General features: G+C 42.6%; 1 protein-coding gene across 8 annotated transcripts in view; it reads right to left on the bottom strand.

The window, feature by feature from the left end:
* HIVEP1 (HIVEP zinc finger 1) overlaps positions 1–12,286 on the bottom strand; it is a 78,944-nt gene extending 66,658 nt beyond the window's left edge. For 2 of the 8 annotated variants that reach the window (XM_034429141.3, XM_034429148.3), the window contains exons 1-3: positions 12,081–12,286; positions 11,122–11,268; positions 5,152–5,281 (exon numbers count right to left, since the gene is read on the bottom strand). In XM_034429141.3, the coding sequence (XP_034285032.2) occupies positions 5,152–5,197 (46 nt within the window). In that variant the 5' untranslated portion in view covers positions 5,198–5,281; positions 11,122–11,268; positions 12,081–12,286. Of the gene's footprint in view, positions 1–5,151; positions 5,282–5,712; positions 6,467–6,893; positions 6,995–7,370; positions 8,068–8,098; positions 8,369–8,663; positions 8,817–9,499; positions 9,572–11,121; positions 11,269–12,080 lie in introns of those variants that run through there. The other 6 variants (XM_034429143.3, XM_034429144.3, XM_034429145.3 and 3 more) reach the window with 6 other exon arrangements.
* Positions 12,287–19,016: the final 6,730 nt, after the last annotated feature.

Here is a 19,016-nt window from a genome sequence, read left to right as displayed (position 1 = left end):
AGCCCTTCTATTTCTTTTAGTCATATTATGTTGGGTCCTGAGTTTAGATTGAAAACAGCTATGCATATGTCAATTTCTGAAATAAAAATATTGATCTTAATGGGACAAAATATTTCTTTCCTGCAAGCTTTCCTCCAGATTTTGTAAATCAGCCTAGTTCTGATCCATTAGAAGCACAGATGGGATTGTGTCAAGATGTTCTGCATTATGTTCATTCCAAAACTGAAATATGTTTATACTGGAATCAAATTGCTAGAAAAGCCTTTTTTTTTGTTTCAGAGTCAGATAGCATATCTAGCGTCAGATAGTGTATCTTTAAAACCCTTGCAAGCAAAACCTCAAGCATACTTCTTTTTGTCTTCACAATACTGATGAACCTTTTGGTCAAATAATGGTGACCATTTAAAGCATCAGTGGCCAACAGATAAGTCATGGTTAATATGTAATCCTATAAAATCTTATAACATGCAGTGAGACATCACTCAACTCACAGTACTTTATCTAGGCACAAAATTTAATGACAAAAGAACATCCTTTTTATTTCATTCAAGGGACAACCTATCATAATTCTCAAACTGTAACTTGCAACTCCCAGGAATGTTGTGAACAATTTACAAGAGATTTGCTATTTTCTTTTTAAATTTTCCTCTGTCAAGCTTGGACTTTGAATTTTTGCATGCTCGCCAATCTGTTCCTTTTTTGGCAGAGGCATGAGGATTCTGTGAACTCAAAAAAATATTTGATTTGATGTTTATACACAATTTTTGAAATGAAAATGTTTATAATCACTTATCTATTTCTTTTACAAAATATTTTAATGTTGTATCCATTAAAATCTATCATTATCTCAACATTATCTGTAAGGTTTTGTGACTTGCTTTGATTATATCACTAGGTACTTTATGGAATACGGCAGTGATGGCAAATCTTTTAGACACCGAGTGCCCAAACTGCACATGTGCACATACCCAAAATGAAAGGTGTGCACATGCAAGTGAACATGCACAGGCTGTTGTGGTTCGCCAGCAGCCTGTGGAGCTGGCAGCGGAGTCGGACAGCGATGAGGCTGAGGAAGAACATGGGCCAGTACTGGAGGCTGGGGAAGACCCGGATGAGGGCTCTGCGTCAGAGGCAGAGATGGGGCCAGAGCCATTGGGGAGTGATGTGCGGACTCCGGAGCCTCCAGAGGCTGACAGTAGAGAGGCAGAGGAACAGGAGGAGCCTGTATGAGAAGAGCTGCCAGAAGGCAAGAGCAGCTAAAGCAAGAGGACTCAGGAGTAGGGCCAAGAGATGACTGGCCTCTCCCATAAGGCTTAAAAGACCAGCAACGGCTCTTGGGCTCTTTGTCGGAAAACAATGTTGATAGTATTGCTGCACTTATCTCTTGTCGGCCTCTTCTACTTTTGAACTTTTGCCAAGAGAAGCCTTTGGCAGTTTGCCTAATTATACCAAGGTTGGTGATTAGATTGAAGAATTTGTGTTATGAAGAGTTTGTTTTAATTTAGTTTGGACTAAGCTGAGAATCAGTTAATTCTCAGCTGTTCTAATAAAGTCTGTTTGTTTTGGAACTGTTTGTGTCGATTACTACCTACTTGGGCCTGGGTCACAACACATGCATGAGCAAACATGCACTCGTGCATGCGCGGATATATGCACACGCATGCGCAGCAGAGACCCGAGGACCAGATGGCCGGTGGGAGGCGGGGCATCCCAACACTGGCAGCACGGCAAGAGGTAAGATCTTTTTCTTTCATGAACTTCTGTTTCGGCGTTTTCAGGGAAACAGAAGCTCACAAAAGAAACATCACGGAGAGCTGAGCTGGGGCGAGGGCACGTGTGCCAGCAGAGAGGGCTCTGTGTGCCACCTCTGGCACGCATGCCATAGGTTCGCCATTACAGGAATAGGATTTTTAATGGCATTAATATGGACTAATTCTGCAAGATGTAGCAGCTAATATTTTTTTGGAAAATTCATTCCATGTTAATGATGTATTAACATTGACCATCAGTGGTGGAGTTTTGCTTCTGTTGGAAATATTTTTTTTCTCTACCATCTTTGCAGGCATGGCACATAATAATACATCCATATTCTTTGGAGCATCTGTAGAAGTCTACATGTTAATAATTATTAGTAAAATGTAAAAGCATTTATTAAAGCTTAAAATTTCATAATATAAGTGGGCTCATTTATCTCTTGCTCAATCCTAACCTGAAAGAAATCCTTTGTGTTATTCCTGAGAGCTGGCAAAAATTCATTTATCTTTTTAGAGGGGTTGCAGTTTTGGTAACTTTGAGAACCCCTGCCTTAGATAAAAACTGGTTAACATTTCTTCATGCTGTTTTGACACAGATAGTGTTTCAACCCTAGCAAATCAATGCTGGTTTAACAAGAGTGAAAGAAGCCATACCAATATGTTATTGAGATGGCTCTTCTTCCTTTTTTTGTCTGCCAGTGAGATTTGGCTGATTATTGTCTTGAATGCATTCTATTGATATATCTGTGCAATATTTATGTAGTTGAGCTGTTGAGTAATGAAAATTTGCAGAGCCAACAAGTGTGACCTTATTTGCCATTAGGCAAAAACTTTTTAGACAGGATATTTTATCATTTAGAAGCAAGCAATAAAGGAACTAGAGTCTTCGAAGTATAGATAGTCCTCATTTTACAACCAGAATTGGAACCAGAATTTCCATTGCTGTGCAAAATGACTTCTAATTTTACCTTCTTTTTTTTTGCCACAGCTGTTACTGGGGTTGTTAAGTGAATCATGTGGTTATTAAGCAAATCTGCCTTTCTCCTTTGACTTTGCTTTTTGGAAGCTGTCTGGGAAGTTGCAAATAGCAATCACATGACCCTGGGATGCTGTAACTATAGTAAATAAATGCCGGTTGCCATGTGCCCAAATTTTAATCACGTGACATTGGAAATGTTATGACAATGTAAGTGTGAGGACCAGTTGTAGGTCACTTTTTTCAGTATCACTTTAACTGTGAATGGTCACTAAAAGAATGGTGGTAAATCAAGGATTACCTGTAGTAATCTAGGATTACAGGAAACATACTACTGACTTTGGGAATTATCTCTCAGTCCAAACTAATTCACAGAGTTATTGTTGCTATGTAAACTACCATGAGCTCTACCTGAGAGAAGGCATAAATCTATGTATAATTTTATTGGGCAAAAGATTTAACCATTTCTCTCAATTCTTAATAGCTGTTAAACATAGTTGTATTAGAACAGTGGTCCCCAACCTTTCTGGTTTGAAGGATCGACAGGTGGAGGGAGAGGGAATGGTTCTGTGTGAGAGGCGGGTGAAAGTGCATGCAGTTCCATTTGTGCAAGTGGCAAATACGCGCGCCTGCTGCCCACACAAATGGAACTGCGCACACACATGCTTACCCACCACTTCCATGACCCAGCTTTGGGCTGCAGCCTTGTGTTTGGGGACCCCTGTATTAGAATAAGACAAGCCTTTTTAAAAAAATTATGAATGTCAAAGTGAAAATGGATTCTAAACTAAGATCACAGAAACTGAATCCTCCGTGAGTGGTCAGCAAAAGCTTCATTATCAAATGCACATACAGTGGAAGTTGGAGTCATACAGGATAAGGAGGATACGAATGAGGATTCGAGTTTGCAAACTTAACTAGTTAATGAATATGTTATTTAAGAAAGTAAATTTCTTAAACTCTTAGCTCAGCAAGTACCCCTAATCCTAAGAAGCATCAAATCAAAAGATGATTGCAAAAATAAGAGGGCTAACAAAAATTGGACAGAACCACCAAAATGTTTTGCAATATTTTACAAAAGTGTAAGTAGAAAATCTGAGAAGAGATCAATAGTATTAATGGAAAAATTGTCTCCTTCAACTTGAACCAAATTTTCAAATTCATAAATAATTTACATATATCACCTTCTTTAGCAAAGCATTTCACTGCAAGACAGGGCATTATACTAGTGTTTTAAGAGCATTATGGGTGCATTGTTTTACAGGTAGAATATATTTAGCAACAGGAGAAAAGCCTCAATTAAAAAGTTGAATCTAATAAAATAATGTATTTTAATAAATGAGAAATAAAAACCAGTATAACAGTATTGCCTTTTGATTGCTTATTGAATTAATTAGAGAGGATAATGCAAAGTAATACATAGAAAAACCCCTTCCAAATAGTTTTCATTCAACTCTTTTTGTCTTAATTAAACTAATCTACTTACTAATCCTACCAACAAAATGTGCTTATGTGACAAGCAATAAAGGAACAGTACTTAGCAATGCATTCATATATTTTTTTCATCCATTTTCACAAATAGAGGAACAAACCAGAAAAAAGAAAACTTTGTGTAATGTGTAACCCAGAAACTACAGTGTATTTATTTGGACAAGCCAAGGCATAAAATAATCACAAATCCTGATTTAAAGATTGGATAAATGTTTATTTGTACGTGCATGTATGTATTGCTTGTACTTTCCATCCATTCCTCAGTTAGTGACTACCACAGTTAGCAACTATTCACAAATATGATGGTAATAAAAAACCGTTTTCCAACCAATCTGTGCATTCATGATGAAATTTCATGCACCTAACAACAATGTAGATCGGAGAATAACATTTGACTAACTATATGTAGAACTTTATCTGACTGAGATGACAGCAAGAGGTCTTTGCAGCATTTCTCTGTGTCCATGTGTTCATTTAGCAATCATTCACTTCAAGAGTAGCCTTGAATGTAACTTAGTCACTAAATGAGAAGTGGGTGTAATTCATGTAAATTACACAAAGCTTTTGAAATTAGAATGGTTTTTGAAGAAAACAGCAACGAAAACCAATTTCAAATGTCATAGGTGCAACAAAAAAGCTTTAAGTCAAGTTGCATTCAGTACATATAGGAAACCATAGCATGTATGAACTTAATGTTCTAATATTAACCTTTAAAATTAGATGAACAGATGAAAAGTTTACTAAACAGATCAGAGTGCATGTGTCCTAGAAAATGGATATTGAAATGTATGTTAGCTTGAAGTACAAAACACCTTTTAAATTACTGCCATTACACTAATTTTTGAAAGCAAGTTCATTTTAACAGTATCCCTTATCTTAAAATTAATTCATTGAAATATTAACACTCCTACATAAATGTTTCTTTCTTACCTCTCAAATTTCTAGGATTTATTTGTTTTGTTCGAGGCATTCTCATCCAATCATAGGTAGTTTTGCAGAAATGGAGAATAGATCAAAAGAAGATCCATAAATATGCCAATAGGGTCAATTAATCCACATACTGGGTGGGAAAAAGATTAGATTAAGTAATGTCAGAAGCAGTGATCTAAACATACAATATCAATTTAACAAACTGATAACATTATAACAATATGGACAGCCAGTAATCACAATAGACCTGGCTAACTTTTACATGCAGAGTAATTACTTCTTCATGCTTTTACATTTTATAGAATATGGCACAGAAAATAGTCTAGAAACAAATATCCCATTAGTGTGTAGCGCAGATAATCTTTAAAAATAATGTACTTAGAACTAAAAGTTGAACTATCTCATTCTTTAATTTTTTCTACAATCACCTCCTTAAGAAAAAAGCACAACTTAAAAAGCAATACATTAATTATGACTAACTGAAGTCAATCATATAGAACACTTTAAAACTATAATCCACAATTATATTAAAAACAGAACTATTTTAAAGTTTCAACCCACTTCTAATGGAAGTATCTCAACAGGACAATCTTCTGTCATGCCAGCCTGAGCAGAGTTTTGCTTTATCTTGTCACCATGTTAGGACACCAAAATATGTGACCAGAATAATAGGTTCTAATATTAAGATTGTGACATAGTTGCTGGGTCAGATCAAATCTATTAAATCTATGACTATCATCAAGTGTTGTACCTTATGATTCTTGATGAACGTATCTTTTATGTACACTGAGAGCATATGCACCAAGACAAATTCCTTGTGTGTCCAATCACACTTGGCCAATAAAAAATTCTATTCTATTCTATTCTATTCTATTCTATTCTATTCTATTCTATTCTATTCTATTCTATTCTATTCTATTCTATTATTATCTTACAGTTTTTAAGGAACTGTAAAACCCTTCATAAAGGAGATGCCTCCCCAAAGAGTTTAGAACTCCACTGCAGAAATATTTATTATGTGCATATAATGAATAATCCAATATGGTATTTCAAATCTGTTCTGCTAATGTTTCCCCAGATCTCAGACAGACATCAAAAGGCCTTTAAAGAAAAAGTTCTAACAACTCACTTTGGATTTCCATCAAACATAAATTATGCACCCTGCAAAAACACAAAATGTTCTTTATATTGCTCAAGAGAAAAATAATTCTAATCCACCTTTCCTAGACTACTTGTTTCAGTTAGTTTTTAACAGAGTGTATATCTTATTCAGGGTTTATCACCCCAACAGAATGATTAAATTGTGAGAAAATTTGATGTACAGCCATCTTTCTCCCCTGAAATAATTATTGGGAATCATATAATGCAGGGAAAAGAGAGAGATTCACAAATGAATATCCGTAGTACTGTAGGGAAGGAATTATTATCCTTGACCCCAATATGAAGAGAACTTATTTCTCCCTTAGTTTCAGAACTCTTGCGGTTTTAAAATGTTATTACTCTTCAGGGCTTTGCTAGGTAAACAAAAATGTGAAAAATACTATGTGAAACATGGATAGTTCTTTAATTGGCTATCCAAATTTATGCTGCCAACATCTTAGACAAAACAATATTTAAAAATATCAGTCTTTCTCTCACAATTCATCCCAGATGCTGGAATACTGACTGGTCAGCTATTAACGGCAATTGAATCCTTTACCCTAGCAAGAATTTTTAGACTCGATATATAAAAAGCACATTACATAATATTTATTCTTTTAGAGTAGTACTTCCGCTGGCCACCAGCAGGATTTCCCTTCTGTTTTTAGAATAGTTAAGGACATAAAAGGCGCTTGGGTGACAATTCTTTCAAATAGGAGAACATCAAGTATCTCTTGTGTGAGTAACTGAGGAAGGGCAAAGGGAAAGAATAGTGCGGGGGTGGGAGAAAAACCCATTCGAATTAACAAAACAGCATTACAGGGGGGAAAAATGGAAATGAAATGAGGCGCAGTGACGGCGGGTAGCCCTGTGAGAAGTACTGTTGCAAAGGGGAAAAACATGAATGAATATAGAGGGAGGAGCTTGGGAAAACCCCTGTGCAACGCAGAACTGAACAAAGCACAGCACACATGCCAGGAGGTGGAGGAGAACGAGTGCAAGCCAGGACCGACCCGAGGGAGGGAGAACTCACCGGGATGCCTGGTTACCACAGCCACAGCCCAGACGCCCAAACCTACCTTGCTGAAGCTGCAGACGCCACCGAATAAAAAACGCATGCAGCCCAAAAGGCCAGGAGGAAACAGGAGCAAACGCGCCAATGCAAGCCAAACCAAACCAAACCGCGCCAGCTAAAGCCTACAACGCGAGCCGTGCAGGCTTCTCTCCGGCCCTTGCATTCGCGCCTCAAGCCCGACTCTCCCTGCCCCGAAGCTTTCATGGTTAAAGGAGACTTCTTGGGGGGAGAGGGCGGGGGGGGGACGGGACTGGGGGGCCCTGTGTTTTCCCCTCAGCTTTGAGGGCAAAGAGGCTCCGTGGGGCTAAAGGAAGCGGCCAAAAGGGGAAGCTGCCAGACCCAGTGGGGGGGGGGTGTACGCGCTTAGGTCTTTCCTTCCGCCACCCTTCCTGGATTCCCCCCCCCCGCAACCCTGCTCAGTAGGCAGCCAGAGCTGCTGCCGCCGCCGCCGCCGCTGCTTCTGATGGCGGCGCCGGCGTGAAGAGCAGCAGCCACCGCGGCAGCAGCCGGGAAGCTCGGCGACCCCAGCACGGCGGCGGCGGCGGCGACGTCTGGGATCCTCCTTTACTTGACAGCCTCCTCCACAAACATGACCCGGCGCTAAAAAAAAAAAAAAACACCCCTCCCCACAATCCTCTTCCTCACTAAGGCCTCCCCTCTCTGCCATACGCATCCCTCCGCCGGCTCCGCACAGACATATAAACACGGCAGCGCCCCCCACCCCTTCAGCACCTCCTCCTCGATGCAACTCTCTCTATCCCAGTCGCTCCAGGCAAGCCAGGATGGGCCGGTCCGGAGTTAAAACCGGGCGGGAGGGGGGTGGCTGGGAAACGAGCGAAGCCTCTTCTGCTGCGCCAGGTGCCCACATCCGCGACTCAGCCTCGAGAAACATTTCGCCTCGGTCCTCGAGGGCTGCAGCAGAAACATACCCGTGGCCGTCCCACCCTCGCCCCCCCCCCCGGCGGCTCTTGGCCCTTACGCACCCTCCAGTAAGCCGTCTCCTCGGGGACCGCGCCTCATCCTGGCGGGAAGTTCAGCGCCCCTCCCTCTATGCCGAGAGTCACCGCCAACTCTCCCCGCATCTGCTCCAACTTGGGAGCTCCCTGCCCGCCTACCATCTCCCCGGGCTCTTTTCCCCGCGGCTACCTTCCTTCACGTCCATGTGAGGTGTTTGCTCATACCTAGGAACTCCAGCTCCAGCAAGCCTCTCCTGCCTGCCTCCCAAGAGGCAGGTGTCGCGTCATTTTTCCTGAGCAGCCCCTTCTGGAGAGGAACCCTCTCGCCAGTTCACACCTACCTATCTTTCGTTGAACTCGCACCTTATTCCAAACCCGCGCTGCCTCCAAGGACCATCGATGCTGCTTTGCTCCGAACGGTTACCTTCCCCGTGTCGCCTACCCCGCTCCGCGTATTCCACATGTTTCACGGGCTACACGTCAACAGTCTCCCCGGCTTCCACCCTCCCCTGCAAAACCCACAACCCTCTTTTCCCGCCCCTAGACCAAACACTGAGGCCCCGGGCTGCATCCTTTCCCTCCCTCCGTCGTTTACACCCAGGATTAGCAGCCAAGCCTGAACTAGCCGCCCCACTCATGCCCACCTTCCCATCCCCTCCTGCCACTATACAAAGCCCGGGTAGCGAGAGGGGAGGAGAGGGTGCGGCGGTACCGGGGGTAGCAGGTGGACGGGAGAAACGCCCTGCCTGCAGGGGCGCTGGGGGAGGGGGGTGGCCATTCAGGGGCTTGGTGGGGCATGTCACAATCGGGTACTCGAAAGAAAGCAGAGCGGGAGTTTGGAGGTCTAAGTTGGAGAAATTAAAGCGCAACGGAGGCAGTTGTACAGGAGGATTCAGGAACAGTAGGAATCCATAGGCAAAAAGCGGGGGGGGGGGGAGGTTCAAAGAAGGTGTCAATGGGCGGAGACACCCTACACGGTTAAAGAGGGGGGCTGGGCTGGGGCGGCCGCCACCACTTCCCCTTTTCTCCCGCCCCCCCCTTCCCTGGTGCCCTTCCCCCATTCTAGTAAGGGCGAGCGGGCGGGGGGGGAGAGTAGAGCGCGCGACCGGCTGCACCTCCGGGCTTTGGGGAGGGGGGGGGAAGAGGAGATAAATGGAAAGAAGGGGGGTTGCTTTACCTTCCTTCACTTTCTATTGCAGGAAGCGGGCCGGGTGACGTCATCGGGTCTCCCGGGCCCCGCCCCCTTCTCCGTCTGCCTAGGAGAGAAGGGGCGGGGCTTGACGAAGGAAGGGGTGGCCGAGGGGCTTTCCTCGCTTCCTCTAGACCTCGACGAGGAAGGGCAGAAGTGAAACTAAGAACTTAAAGCAGGAGGGGGGAGGGGGAATTCCTTCGCTAGCGTTTAGATCCTCCCACCCGAAGAATCCCAGCAGCTCTGAGCAGCAAGTCGCTTTTCTGGAAAGCCCTGGTTTGCAAGGCAGCTGGGACCTTCGCGGGAGGCAGTGTCCTTGGATTATCAACCATCGTTGCTTTGAACATTCTTTAAACTCAAAACTATCTCCCCCGCCTGGCCTTCTAGCTGTGTTCTCTCTTCAACTCCTACCTAGAATTCTCAGGCAGGCTAACTTGGAAGTCAAAGGATTGAACTTCAGTATAAATGTTTTACTTTTCAACACTGCCTAGTACCGCCTGTTTCAGCAGCAAATTGAACTCCAATTTTACAAGTTATATTTCACATACAGTTATTGAGTGATCAGCTTACACAGACACTTTCTCTTTTTAAAAATAAAGATTTCTCCAACTTTCCCAAGTATTTCTAAATGAATATGTATGTTAAATATCCCTATTGCTAATTAAGGCATACATAGTTTGAGGAAGCACACTTAAAAAGAAGTGTCAGGGATAATCATTGTAAGACAACCATCAAACAGGAACCACTACACAGGCCATGTTCTCTTTTCTGCCTACCTCGTTAAAATTAAAATCCACTATTAAATCTGGTCAAAGACACAAAAGTATTGGAAAATGTAATAAGATGTGAAATGTTATATGATAATACTAGATCTGCTATTTAATTATAGAAACACTAGCACAGCCTTTCTACAAAACGCAGCTTAATGTGGGTTTTTTTCCTTAATGGACAAAAACATGGAAGTAATAAAAATAGGGAATTTTTATAGAAGCAGAAAGATTGCAAGTGGTCCAACACAATTATGCAAATAAGATAGAGCAATGACATAATGGAAGCCTCTTCTATTATTGTGTCATTCTAACTTAAGTTTTAGAACAATGGGGCAGATACTGATGAACAATAGGCCAACCATACTATCTGGCATTCTTACATTTCAAGGTTGACAATCTGAGAAATGACTGGGAATATATTTTTGAAGTTATAGGAAATCAAGCCAACATGTGAATTTGTCCACCCTGGTGTCGTTGGGATGTCTATCTAAAAAGAATGCTGCATTCTGAAAGAAACAGCATCCAACTTCTTGCAAAAGGAGCAAGAAACAATTCTGTAAAATTATGGTCTTGCCATTCAGATCAGGGATAGGGACTCTGGATTCAAGATATTACAAAATTCCCAGTCTCGGCCACCACAACCAAAAATGAAGGATGGCAACAGCTGTAAAACAGCCCTTTCTGAAAGCCAAAAGTACTTCACATCTGCAGAAATCGGATGCCCTGCTAATACTACAGTCTCCCATTTATTCAGCACTAACCAGATCCTAAGTAGTTTCAAGGGGACCATGTTCAAAGACCACTCAATTTACATGATCTTATTTTTGCCACTGTGTTTACCTGTTATGCTTGTCCACTATACTCTCTGTTCTTGAGTGATTCACAGCAGAAGGTGCCTTCTAATGCTAAGCACAGCCTGGGCAAGGTGCCATCGCCCTGGAGTTTTGTTTGTTTGTTTGTTTGTTTTTTGTTTTAAACAGGTTTTCTCTAGAAAGAAAAACGATGAGAGAATTCGTGAATAAAAACAGGAGAGAAGACTTCATCTGCACTTAACATACAATCCTTTTGGATAAAACCGCAATAAAAGCTTTGCCTGGAAGCTGCCCTCTCCCTCTGGCACACCCACAACGCCTAGCGCCATCCTATTCCACATCCCATGGAAGCAGCTCACAAATGGGGCTCTTTCCTTGAGGCTGAGCGATCCCCAGCTTGCAAGCCCAGCTACCCTTCCATAAACTCTCCTTGGCGAGAGAGAGCTTCCTCGGATCCAGTAAAGAAAAGGTTAAAGCGAGGAAGGGAGGGGGGGGAACACAAGACCATGCATTTGGAGATTTGGGTGCTTTCCTTCCCCCGGGAAAAGTCCAAACTTATCCGGGAAGAGTCCTTACCGAGGCAAGCAGCGGCAGCGCTGCCGCCTCCAGCCCTGGTGCCCGTCACACGCCCCCCTGCAGAGGCCCATCCCTCCAGGACCGAGACACGCACACACCCTCCCATGTATGACAATCGCTGGGGCTGCTGCTGCTGACGCGGAGATCCCGGAGGTTCCTCCTTGCTGCTGGCAGGTCATGCAGGCTGCGCTTGCCGGCGCCGCCTCCTCCTCCGCCGCCTCCGCCTCCTTCCTGGTTGGGTTTTCCCGTACGCTAAGGAGCCACGCTTTAATCCCCCTCCTACGCCTCCTTCCCGTTGCGACAGACTGAGCCAAACTGCGCGGGCACAGAAATATGCACACCCCGCACCGAGCAAAGCGCCCCTCTCGCCGCTGTCAAATCTGTCCCGAAAAACCGGGGAAGGAAACTTACCCCAAGTCGGCGCCGGTTCTTACCAGTTAAGTTTTAATGTGAAACGACAAAAGCCGAAAGAAAAGGAAGGCAAACCCCCTTCGCTGTTGGAAGTGGGCGTGAGAGGAAATCAAAAGGGGAGGCGCCTAAGGCTCGCTCACTCGTTCTCTCTCTCACTCACTCTTTCCCCCCCCCTCTCTCTCTCTACCTCCGCCCCCCTGCCCCCCTCCCCCGCCGGCGCTTGCTCCCCTTTGGCTCTGCCCGGGTTTTCGCTGCGCGGCTTTGATTGGCTTGCATTGCAATCATCAGCTGTTTATAAAGATCGTCAGGAGGGCAACGGGATCTTTTTCCAGAGTAGGAAGGAGTGCCCTGACGAAATCCTTGCTTTAGTTTAGCGGAAAGCTTGATTGATTTATTGTTTTCTTTTTTCCTTCTCAAAAGCATACACTGTGCAATACGACTTTTTTTCTTCTTAAGATTGTCTAATACCGATGACATAACAATAAATACCACTGACTGAAGGCAATTATCTATTGCGGTTAAATAATGGTAAAGTCATAAATAAATATACAGAAATGAGTCTGGTAGTTTTCCACACTCGTTTCTAAAATAACACAATGCACTGATTCGGGTATCTTTACTTTACTTGGAAGTACGTCTTACTTCATTTTTCTAAAAAGTTCAAGGTAGCTCATAATTTTCAACCAAATAAAGCTTCCATTCTATTCTACAGTGCTTACTTTATTGTAATCCCTGCTGAATGCATTGACTTGAGTATATTTCCTGAATCTTAAGCCTGCCTTGCTTAAGTGCCATCAATTAAGCCTTCAGAACATCCTTAATACACCGAAGACGGCTTTCAGAAACAGGCTATAAACTATTGTTGTAGATTATTTTATTTTCACTTTAGTAAACTTTCTATGAGTTGATGACCTCTAATGATTAAACACAATTAGTTCAGTCACTCAAAACCCCTTGCCTATTCTTTTAAAATGCCTGGATGATCTTTGGCTGTTCAGTCCTATGTACGTGGAAATAAATCCCATTACCCCATTCCCAGGTAAATTACATGGAGGCTTCATCATCCCAACTTCTGATCTACTTTTAAACAGTTAATTATCCAGTTAGCCAGTTTACAATAGTCCAAATGCTTCTTTCTTTATTGGTACTGCGCTCTACGGTATAACAAAAGGGTTATGACTGAATGACACTTGAAATCTTTGAATTTGAATACTTACTTACTGCACACCTTGATTGGAGCTGATAGATGTATAAAACGTATTTACCCATTTTGCCAAGTTCAGCTTGTCACTGCACTAGATAACAATCAGCTTGGATTGCTACCTAGGAATAAGAAAATGGAACTTCACATAACTTCCGAATAGGGTTTCAATTTGTATTGTGGAATTTCATATACTTTCTTAATAAAATTAAGTATTTTTGAATACTTAATTTTGCTCTTGAAAAATGAAGTATCATTTCACCAATAAAGTGATACGTGCATCAATTTCTGTCAGTGAACATTATATATGTGTTTATGTGTACAGTATATATGTGTGTGTGTGTGTGTATGTATTGTATGTATATATGTAGTTGTATGTGAGTATATATATACTGGTATATATGTGTGTGTATATACAGCCGTGATGGCGAACCTTTGGCACGTGTGCTGGAAGTGGCACACAGAGCCATGTTGCCCAGCGTCGCCAATTCCTCTTCTGGGTTTCCAGGGCACGCCTGTGCACTGGCCAGCTAGTCTGTTGGTTACTGGTGTGCATGCATGTGTGACGATCAGCTGCCTTCACGTGTGCAGCAGCGGCCAGCTGAAGTTCATTTCCTGGTGTGCTCTTAGCGTGGATGCGCACCAGCCATGCTGTCATTGCCCACATGCAGCCCCGGGACATCCATCCCTTGCTAGCCAGGAGCACTGCCGCCAGTTGCTCCTCTGCGCCTGCCTACCTGTTTGCCTCATCACCGCTACTGCTGCTGTGAGGAAAGGCCCCGAAGCTGCGCTGCCTGGGATCCATGTGGGCTGCCGCAGGGGGGGACCAGGTATGGCTGGCTGGATGCTGTCCAGAGTGCAAGGCTGGCAGGAGGAGGAGCTGCCACTGCCTCTGAGCCTGCCGCTGCCCACTGACAGGGAAGCGGCAGTGTGAGAACTGCCGCCGGGGGCAAGGGGGTGGCAGTGGCAAGGATGGGCGAGCTGGGGCTTCAATCCCTCCCCCGGAAACCTGGGGCCATGCCAGAAGCCTGCTCAGGCAGGGAGACAGGGAAGCCCCAGCTCGCTCATTCTTGCCGCCACAGTTCTTGTGCTGCCACTTCCCTGTCAATGGCAGGAGCAGCTGGTGGGGCCGAGTGGGTGGTGCCAGGCTGCGGCAGCAGGCCGTTCACACTGGCTAAGAGGCAGAGGCGAAGCCGCCAGTGGGGAGGTGAGCTGCCCCAGGAGGACGGGAGGAGAGCGCAGCTCCTCACTCATGGAGCGGTCACGGTAAGCGGTAAGAGGCACACCGGCAGGGAAGTGGTCCTGCTACCTTGGAAGAAGTGGCAGGAGAGGATTGCGCCAACTTTTGCTGGTGCGAATGGCCTGCCTGGTATGGCTAGACGTTGCCCAGAGCATGAGGCTGGCAAGGCTGTTCACGCCGGCAAAGTTTGGTGGAAGTTTTCCAGGCCCAAAATGGGGGACACGTGCATGTGCAATGTGGAGCACATGCACAGGGGGAGCGGGGGGTTCATGCACGCATGCACAGCTGGGGGTGCACATTGCATTATGGGTGCCAGCGCGCACGCATGCTGTCGCACACACCGCACACACTTTTGGCACACAAACAAAAAGGTTTGCCATCAATTGTATACAGTATGTATATATATACAGTACATATATACAGTGTGTGTGTATGTATGTATATATATATGTGTGTATACATATATGTATGTATGCCAGGGGTGAAATCCAGCAGGTTCTGACAGGTTCTGACAGGAGAACTGGTAGCGGAAATTTGAGTAGTTCAGAGAACCGGCAAATACCACCACCTGCTGGCCCCAGAGTGGGGAGGGAATGGAGATTTTGCAATATCTTTCCCCTAGGAAAGGAGGGTGGGAATGGGGATTTTGCAGTATCCTTCCCCTGCCACGCCCACCAAGCCACACCACACCACGCCCACCAAGCCACGCCCACAGAACCAGTAGTAAAAAAATTTGGATTTCATCACTGATGTATGCATATATACACACACAAACACACACACATACTGTAGTGTACCATATATAGTTATAGATATATAGATGTACTGTAGATATATAGATATAATTTGTTCAGATCACAGCCAAGAGCATACTTACAGTTTGCTGGTTTCTATCTTGCTTCTTACATAATAATTGTAGTTTATTTACAATGCCATATAAAATGTACATCTTGGCTGAACTTCATGTACCATTTGACCAAGTGCTGGGGCAATTATTTTAAGTGCCGAGTACAATTCACAATAGGTATGAATTTGCTGTCCCAAAAAGTACAACAAAGGGTATTTTCATCTAATCATTTCAGGATCTAGGAACAGAGGCAGCAGTTTTCCATATCTTCCTATCTGAGTTTTAACTTGAGTCACCCTCTCAAATAGGGAAGCATGTTTGGTATTTTTTAATTTTATCTGTATTTTTCTTTTTGTCTTTTTTCTTTTTCTTTCAGAGGTATTCCGTGACAGTTCATGACAATGGAAATAACAATTTAAAAAAGAACTACTCTCCTTCTTCTTCCTCTTCCTCCTCCTCCTCCTCCTCCTCCTCTTCCTCCTCCTCTTCTTCTTCTTCTTCTTTTCTTCTTCTCCTCCTCCTCCTCCTCCTCCTCCTCCTCCTCGTCTTCTTCTTCTCCTCCCCCCCTCCTCCTCCTCTCTAATAATCTGCAGTTAGAATCATAGTCTAAGAGTGGCAAAATTATATGCCAGATCAATTTTCATGCAAATTAACAAGAGTCACATTGGATGCTATGGTTCCTGGCCATTCATTGAAATTTTTTTATTATTATTATGGTTGGTCACACAGCCAGCCAGATGTTTAGACAAGATTTGGCATTTTTATCCACCTATTGAGTTCTTCCCAAAATCCTAGGATAGGCAGATGTTGTTTAATGGCATTATAGGTACCACTGCAGGATATAAGCTGTACCAAGTAAAGCTGCCTTTTGCAATTGATTAATGGTGATTTTGTCAATGCCAATGATATTAAAGTGGTGCTTCAGATTTTTTAGGATTGCATCCAAGGCACTTATTACTATTGGTACTATATTTGCTTTCATGCTAGTCATTTTACTTCTGGTTGATTGGTCACATAGTCATTATTACTACTATTATATGAGTAAATTAGAAAAATATTCAATAAATAAATAAATAAATTAGAAAAATATTATTTTAGTGTCCAGCACATTTCCAATTAGACAAACTATTTTCATATATTTATATGAAAATATAATGTCCCAGAAGTTATTTTTCTACATAAACTGATAGTACACTTATTTTCAGTACTCTGGACATGTTTTGACAAGTATAACATATATAAAATTACACACATACACACACACACACACCCCATCATCATCATCATCATCATCATTTGTTCCTTGGCCTTTTACAGATAGTATTTGACTTACGATGACAATTAAGCCCAATATGTCTGTTGCTAAGCAAGGCAGTTGAGTGAGTTTTGCCCCATCTTACGATCTTTTTGTCACAGTTTTTAAGCAAATCACTGCAATTGTTAAGTGAATCATGCAGTTGTTGAGTGAATCTGACTTCCCCCATGGACTTTGTTTGTTGGAAGCCACTGGAAAGGTTACAAATTATGATCACATGACCCCCAAGATTATGCAACTGGCATAGATACATCCCAGTTGCCAAGTGCTCAAATTCTGATCACCTGACCACGCGTATGCTGCAACGGTCATATGAAAACTGGTCATAGAACATTTTTTTAGTGTCACTGTAACTTCAAATGGTTGCTAAATGAATAGTTGTAAGTCAAAGACTGTCCATTACCTGAAAGTCTAGCTTACTCAGCTTTTGCGACGTAAGAAAAGATTGACAAAGGGCTTTGCATATCACCACAGAGGTCTCTTTTCCATTTTTTTAACCGAAAAGAATTGTAATTTACACTACCGGGAGCTTTTTTCCTTCGTACATGGCACTACGCCCATTATTTTTCATAGCTTTCAGCTTGCGATCTTTTTTTTTTTTTTTGGAAGAGAGTTGGTTCTTCGTTCTTAATTTATTAATTCTGTTTTGAGACTGTTTTGAATGACAAAGCTAGCTGCTGCCTGATTGGGTACATTTCCAAGCATGTTCATGATAGTATGTAGAATATCCAGATGATATCATCTCTATAATCTAACTTTAAAAAAAAACTGGAGGGAAAATGCTTTAATGAGGGAAAGATGTTCCTATAGATATCCTAACTCTATAACAGTTTAGAATCTGTAGTTTCCGATTCATTAATGGTCCCAATTCAAAGTGGTGGTATAAAACTATAAAGTCCATAATAAGTGTACATTATCTGAAGAAGGTGCTCTGGTTATCCTCACAAGCCCATTAAAACCCTATTCCCTACCCTTCCATATGCTGCAAAGCTTCAGGAGCAGCAACTCCAATTGTCCTCCAATTCTGGAATATGTTCACCATTTGGACATGCTTCCTGCCTACTAAGATTGTCTTTAAACACTGGGCAAAACTGTTCTTATTCTCCAAGACTCAACACATCGCTTAACACATTGTAAGCCGCCCTGAGTCTCCGGAGAAGGGCGGCATATAAATCAAATTAAAAAAAAAAAAAAAAAAGACTCGCTATCTCTTGATACATTACCACTTTGAATTAATATATGACGAATGCACTTTTTAGTATGTTAAATATTGCTTTGGTATTTTAAAGGATGATTTAAACATTTTGTAAAGATTATACTGTGATTATAATGTGGGAAAAACCTCGATTTTGATGAGCTGCACGTGTTTTCTTCAAACAAATAAATATAAGAATAAAGTTTGCACGTTCCTCACACTTTATTAAAAGGAGTGAGAGGAACAGAATGCTTGTAATAAGCAATTACAATATGCAGCAAATAAGAGGAAACTGTGGTCTCTAGGTATTGCAGAACTAAGAATCTTTTCCCAAAGCACAGTTAAAGTGTTATCCACCCATCTTTAAAACAGCAGAAAACTATTATCAGCATAAAATTGGCTGTTCCTGTTGCTAATCCCTATCTTGCTACTGCTTCTCTAGCCTCCATTCTGGCTGGTAGAGTGGACAGTGGTGCCCTGAATTCAGGTGCACCGAAAATGATAAGCAAAACCATTGACTTTAGGCTGCTATAAGTGTCAACTGGGGATAAGATCAAAACAACATCCTGGAGACATGAAAAAAAAAAAGTGACTGCCAGGGCATATTTGTCCTAGGTTGAAATGCAAGTCTGTAATCCACAGGTGCCCCAGCCAGTACAGCCAATGGTGATGGAAAAGATTTAGTTTCTAGTAAATCTGTTGTGGATATAGACAAAACTCCACAACCTTTATTTATAGTGGGTTTTCTCACAGCTATTCCATACAAACTTTCTTTCCTTTATAAATAGCGAGGCAAATGTGTAGATGATATACACAGGGATAGAAGCAAAGGGCTGAGTCCCAGTCTCCTAGCCTGCAGCTTCTTGGGTCTCTCCCTTCTTTCACCCACTAGTTGGCTGTAAAACTAAATTGCTGAGCTCAAGAGCAAAAAATGTGATGAATACTTCGTTGAGTTAGTCTCTTGTGTTAGCCCAGTCATGAAAAAAATTCTTGCCCCTGTAATTCTTAAGAAGAAATCAGGGGAAATGATTTTTTAAGGAGGTATATTCAGCATTCAAATAGAATAAATGAAAAGCATTCTCGTTAAAAAAAAAATCAACATAACATAAAGATTGAAGAAAGGTATATCTTAGCAAAC

The sequence above is a fragment of the Pantherophis guttatus genome, chromosome 3 (genome assembly GCF_059756535.1).
Source record: "Pantherophis guttatus breed Tessera chromosome 3, ASM5975653v1, whole genome shotgun sequence".
Taxonomy (NCBI): domain Eukaryota; kingdom Metazoa; phylum Chordata; class Lepidosauria; order Squamata; family Colubridae; genus Pantherophis; species Pantherophis guttatus.
Note: the sequence above shows the minus strand (reverse complement) of the source record. Positions and strands in the feature narration are given on the sequence as shown.